Consider the following 7210-nt stretch of genomic DNA (forward strand, 5'->3'; position numbering starts at 1 on the left):
TATCTCTCACGATCTTTACATAATTCTCCTTTAACAAGTTGTTGATTTGGCATCATCGGAGTGCCACTTGGTTTGGCTCCTAATTTTCCTGTCTCAAACAACAAATCAAGTACATATTTTCATTGAGACAAATAAATACATTTCTTGCTTCTCATCACTTCAATGCCCAAAAAATATTTCAATTGACCCAAATCTTTCGTATAAAATTGACCCTGAAGGAAAGTTTTGAGAGACGAAATACCCGATGCATCATTTCTAATAATAACAATATCATCAACATATACAACTAGTAGAACTACACCATTATCAGATCGGCGATAGAAAACCGAATGATCATATGTACTCTTCTTCATACCAAAGCATACAAGAGCTTGACTAAACTTACCAAACCACGCACGAGGACTCTGTTTCAAACCATACAAAGATTTTTGAAGGCAACATACTTTATCACTCTCCTCCTGAGCAAAAAACAAGTGGTTGTTCCATATAAACTTCCTTTTGAAGATCACGGTGCAGAAAAGCATTCTTAATGTCAAGTTGATGCAAAGGTCACTTATGGGTAGCAACCATGGAAAGAAATAGACGAATGGAAGTTACTTTGGCAACTGGAGAGAATGTCTTCGAATAATCAGTTCCATAGATTTGAGCATAACCTTTGGCAACAAGGCGAGCTTTCAATTGAGCCACTGTTCCATTAGATTTCATCTTGACAGCAAACACCCATTTACAACCAATGGCCTTCTTTTCTGCAGGACGAGATACCAAATTCCAAGTACTATTATCATCTAAAGCAGTCATCTCCTCAATCATTGCATTTCGCCAGCCAAGATGAGATAAAACTTCATGAACGGAGTTAGGAATAGATGTGGACTCAAGAGATGCAATAAAAGCATATGTGGAGGGGGATAACTAGTGATAGGAAACAAAGGAAGAAACGGGGTAAGTACACTTTCATTTACCTTTGTGAAGAGCAATGGGAAGATCATCACTTGGCCCCGGATCACAAGATGAAGGAAGCATTGATGGAGGGCATGAGTCTGAAGGTTGTGGTGGAGGTCGTCGGAAGTAGACTTGAGAAACTAACGGGTAGGAAGGAGCCACATCAATGGACAAGGATGGTGTGGGAGAGGTAACCTCATATATAAAAAGATTGTCACCCTCCCCTTGACACGAACTCGATGGTGATGAAGTAAATGGTGTATCCTTAAAAAATGCAACATCAGGCGAAACAAGATACCTTTTAATGGTAGGACAATAACAACGACAACCCTTTTGAACACGTGAATAACCTAATAAGATACACTTTAAGCATTTGTGATCTAACTTAGTATGAAGAGGACGAACGTCGCGAACAAAACAAACACAACCAAATATCTTAGAAGCAATAGGAAACAAATTCTTTGTAGGAAAAAGCATACGGTAGGGAATCTCACCATTAAGAACAGAAGAAGACATTCTATTAATAAATAAACAAGCTATAGAGACAGCATCCGCTCAAAAGGTTTTTGAAACATGCATTTGAAACGATAAAGCACAAACAGTTTTAAGTAAATGCCTATTTTTTCGTTTTGCAACACCATTTGAGATGGAGTGTTAGCACATGAAGACTGATGAATGAATAATACCATGTTCACACAAGTAACAGCCAAGAGCATTTACACTTGGATACTTTATATTACAACATTTCAATCTTATTTATAGGATTGTGTCATGAGCATAAGTCATACCGCAATTAAATAAAACAATTTAAATCCTACATTTAATTAATATGAAACTCTTACTAAATTAACTCTAAATCCTACAATAGCAAAATCTAAACTATCGTTTCCTAAATATATTATACACAACATTTCTCAAATATATTACGAGCTGGATGCCAATTATTCGCGAGCATCTTTTGTAATTTTCATTATGGGCCTGTGGACTTTTTTCGTTTTCGAAATTGTTTTATAGGGTGGAAATATTTTTTTGCTTGGTTATATTTTTTAAAAGATCCCTATATTTTATTAAAGATTTAAAACGTAAATAATAACAAAGATTTAGAATTTAATTATAAATCTATAATCTATAATAACAAAGACAACACGACATGTATAGCTCAAATAAAAGGAGGTTATATTAAAAATGACGAAACAAAGCACATCTCACCGAAGCTTTTCTATACAATTGATCTTGAAGAAAATGGCAAATAGTGCAACAAATTTGTTCAAAGATAATCTAACATACTTATTTACAAAATCATTACCTACTACAATCTTTGAAAAATTGGTGTACAACATTGGAATGTGATGACTTAGAGATCTCAAGGGATGTTACCCTGAACGGGAGTAAATTTCATTTTTATAGGTATATATGAAATATATACTTTTTTCCTTCACTAGGATTTTGTTTTCATTGGATTTTTTGTAGTAAGGTTTTAACGAGGCATATTTCATATGTAATGGGCATCTAAGGGTAAATATTATAAATATTAATATAACATAAAGATCTCATCATCTATTAGTGTCCATCACGTGTCAAGCAAATATAATCTCTTAGTATCCACCATGCATCAAGCAAACATGGCCCCTTAGTGGCCATGTAATGTCATATTCTACTTGTCGTTGATAAATAGTTATGTTTAGTGGAGTTGTAAGAAACACTAAAATTAGAGAGAATTTCCATGAAAAATGGAGAAAGTGGAGAAAATTAATTTTTTTCTTAATTTTCAAATTTTCTTAATTTCTTTATTCATTAACATTATATTTTTTTTATTTTCGTATTTCGGTTTTACGACAATATAATCTATATCATTTACTTAAAAAAACAAATCATGTTCTATTACAATTTTCTAGAATCAATCATAAAAGAATGAGACTTTTTAAAAGAAATATATTTCTTTTTCAGTGTGATACTAAGAATTTAATAAAGGGGTACTTGTAAAAATGACAAAATAAGTTATAATAACTAAGTCCATAACACATATACTTTATTATTTGCGAAAATGACAAGAATGAAGCCCAACCCACACATCAAGAGGTAAAATGTCACAAATGCCTTCATTACTAATATCATATAGGTTTGATACACCTTATACTGATACACCTAATACCCTTTGATACATCTGATACTTCTTGATATACTTGATACATTTGATTGATACACTTGATGCACCTGATACTTTTTGATACACTTGATACATTTTGATAAACACCTGAAACATTATATTTGATACACCTGATGCATTGCATATACATTTAGTATTCTTCACTTATACAATTGATTGATTAAATGCACTTGATATGCTTGAACTCCTACTTATACACTTGATATACTATTGATATACACTTGTAAACTTGGTTCATATACTTGATCATGATTAACTTTAATGATATGCTTTAACAATATATTGTTGATATACTTGATAATGATACACTGAGTTACATCATTCATTCTTAATAATACTCTAATGAACGACATAAAATTTGAAAAATCGAAAAATCACGTAATAAGTATATTAACCAACTAATACATATAATATAAGTATATCAGTGATACAAAATTGAGACAAAGTAAAACCAAAACAAAATTAATGTAAAAAAAAAAAATGATTTAGAATCAAATTCAACTCAAAATACACCTCGAAGAAAGTAAAAAAAAAAATCACAAATGAAGTTAAAGTACTCTGATCAACAATTATTATATTTTATATTGTAATTATTGTACTATTAATATTCTAAAATTAAGATTAAAACAGAAATAATAAATAATTTTTATAGTATAAGAATGAACAAATAATTATGGCCTTAAAAAGTGGGAGAATAAATAAATAATGAGTAGGACATTAAAAAGAGGAAGATAAATAAGTTATTGAAGGGTAGTTTATGAATAATAAAAAATTTAAAATGAAGAAGTGAGAATTTTGTCATATTTGCAAAATTCTAAAACAATGTGCTATAATTACTATATCATATTCTCAAAATGTTATCCTATACAATTTCCCTAATAATAATAATGAGAGGTTTGATTAAGGTATTTATAGAAAAAAAACGAGATATTACTAGTTATTCTTTTTAAATATAAATTTAGATTGTACCACAAATGTTTCTCCTCTTAGCCCCTTGTAGATAGTACAGTTGGTACTACAAAGGACGTTGGAACTACGTGCATTGCATGGAAGATCTAGAAAGTTTATTGACATAAAACTTTATAATTCAATCAAAATAATTTACAAGTGAGTGGGTCTAAAAATTAATAAATTTACTGACTTTCATACAATATAATTGTCCTCTACGAGATTTCATATTTTGAAATCGATACATAATAACTTCATAATCTATTTTATCAAATAAATCTCTCTCAATATATGTTACAACACAATCATTCATCCATTGGTCTCCCATTCGATTGGCGCAAGTGGGTCTTTATAATGCTCATAACAGAAAATGTACTCTCCACAGTGGCCGTTGTAACTGGTAAGATCAATGCTAAGGTAAGCAACTGATAGACTAATGGGTAGACTTTATCTTAGTTGTTATCACCATTTTTTTTAGAAAGATCACCAATACTTGTTAACTCAACAAACATATTATTTGAGCGCACATCAATGATATAATTTTGAATTTGATCTTCAAGAGTAACAAGCTCTGTAGTTGAAAAATCTCTAGGATAAAATTGTGCAAGGAAAATTAGTTATTGTCTATTAAAAGCAGCAAACGAGTTGCTCGAATTGAGACATGCCACACAAAGAAGCCACTCGATACTTTTTTCAGTCAAACGATTATTTAACTCTTGAAGTTACATGTCAATAACTACATAAAAAAATCTCAACACGATAATGAAGTATGTTTGTGATTTCTTGAGAATTTCGTCTTTGCCTCCCTTGAACTAAGAATCCATAGATGGTTATTACAAAACTTGAAACTTTATCATTCATTTTAAGCATTAGAAAAATGATTTTTTATCATTAATATCATTCATTTTAAGCATTAGAATATCATGCTCATTACAAAACTTGAAACTTTATCCAACAATGATTGCCATCATGATTCTACTGTAATTTTACTTTACAAATCTTGACCAAATTCATTGCATTCACAATATCATGATCTTTTCTCTAGTGTTTGAGACAAATCATTTGTGATTCCCAAGATAGCTTTCATAAGATGCACATGGAAAACAAAGTCAAATGATTAGATTGAATTCATTAGAACCTTTGCTTCATATTTTTGTTCAGAAGTTGATCCATCATCTGTGATTGTCTTAAGTACCTCATAAATTGATGAGAACATTGAAATACATCTCACCAAAATGTTGTAATGTGATCTCGACCGTGTATCTCCTAGTCGTTTAATTATTGTTTCATGATTTAATCTCCTTCCACTTGACAGTTCGCGATTATTCAAATCTTCAAAAGTGTTGGCACTATGTTTCTCTCTTAATATGTCTCAACGTTTTGTTGATCCACCAATAACATTCACCACATTTACAACTAAAAAAAAAAAAAACTAGCAATCGCTACATAATTTTTTGCAATAGCTATCAAGGCTAATTGAAGCTGGTGAGAGAAACAACGAATGTAAAATACACATTTATTTTCTCTCTAAATTAATGTTTTCAATCCATTGAATTCTTCTTGGATATTGCTTGCTCCACCATAACCTTGTCCTAGCAAATTCGTCATGCTTAATCCATGTATAGAAAAGAATCAATCAATAGCTTTTTTAAGTGATAAAAAACTTGTATTTGTAACTTGTCCAATATCAACAAATCGTTCAATCACACACCCTTTGTCTACATATCTCAACACAATTGACATTTGCTCCTTAGAAGATATATCATTCGACTCATCAATGAAAATTGAAAACAACCTATCACCAATGTCTCATATGATTGCATTGACAATTTCTACTGCAATACAATTCACAATATCTTTTTAGATATCTAGTGCAGTCAATTTCAAATTTTCAGGAACATTTCTCAAAGAAATGACTTCAATATCTTTATTATGATTGCATAACCATTGTAGGAGTTCAAGAAAATTACCTTGATTTATTGAATCTTTAGTTTCATCGTGTCCACGAAATGGAAGACCTTGTTGTAACAAAAATCAAACACAATCAACTGTTGCACCTAATCGAATCTGATAGTCAATTCTTGCTTGATCAGACATCTTGTTAAAAAATGTTGCAATTTGTTGCTTTTGATTTAAAAGAGCTTCGTATTTGCCTCAAGCTTAGTTATGTGCACTATTTGATCCTCCAACGTGAGTTTGCAATTTCTCTTTTTTCTTCCAATTTGAAAGTCCTTTTCCAACAAAATGTTCACGTCCTTATTGTTGTTCAACTTCTAATTTGAATAAATAACAACATAAACAATAGGCAACTATCTTTTGAAATACTATATCCCAACCAATTAGGATATTCAATAAACAAATTTGGATTAAACTTTTTGATTGTGACTCAAATTTCTTCAACGAAAAAGTGACTTTGAGGTTGACAGGGTCCTTTTTGTAGATATGTTCTACGAACTTCATCTCGAATATTATAATTGTAACCAAGAATTATAATTCTTAGACTAAGACCTACTAGTAAATCTTCTAATTTTATTTGAGTGACATGTCTCTCATAACTATTATTACTTTTCTTCAAGGGAGATGATGGTCCACCCGATTTTCTTTTAAAATATTTTTTTCATTTAGATTTCAAATTAAACCTACAATCACACTGTAACAAGAATAAATTAAGAAGATATTGACCTATAACAACAATATCTTAAACAACCCAATAAATTTACTTAAAAATCCATAAATTAATTCAAGAATTAATAAAATAGATATAAAATAAATGAACTAATTAAAAAAAAAAATTCAAAATATGAAAACCAAACGCATACAAATAAAATAACAAATTTGAAAGATAACAAAATAGTTAAAAGAAGCAAAGAAGAAATTTTAAAAACTAAAAAAAACATTTAAATATTAAAAAACAAATGTATATAAATAAAATAACAAACTTAAAAAAGAAAAGAATAAATAAATGAAAATTTACCTCACACGGTATGAAAAGATGTTAAAAAAGAAGAAGAAGAAATTGAAAAAATTAAGAAGCTAGAAGTTGAAAACATTAAAAAGCTAAAAAAGATTAAGCTGATGTTTTATAAAAACAATAAAATAATAAAATAAATGAAATTAAACCGATTTAAACTTGCTTCGAGAAGTAACCACTGAACT

At 29.9% G+C, this 7210-nt stretch overlaps 1 protein-coding gene across 1 annotated transcript; it reads right to left on the minus strand.

Annotated features, from left to right (window-relative positions):
• Nucleotides 1–4359: 4359 nt before the first annotated feature.
• Nucleotides 4360–6088, minus strand: LOC116403438 (the record flags this gene model as incomplete). The annotated part of the gene is made up of 3 exons (XM_031884584.1): nt 4360–4451; nt 4548–4665; nt 5930–6088. Coding segments are annotated over 3 exons (369 nt in total), but the record flags the coding sequence as incomplete, so codon positions are not given.
• Between the last annotated feature and the right edge of the window lie 1122 nt (nt 6089–7210).

Source organism: Cucumis sativus, chromosome 4 (assembly GCF_000004075.3).
Source record: "Cucumis sativus cultivar 9930 chromosome 4, Cucumber_9930_V3, whole genome shotgun sequence".
Lineage (NCBI taxonomy): Eukaryota > Viridiplantae > Streptophyta > Magnoliopsida > Cucurbitales > Cucurbitaceae > Cucumis > Cucumis sativus.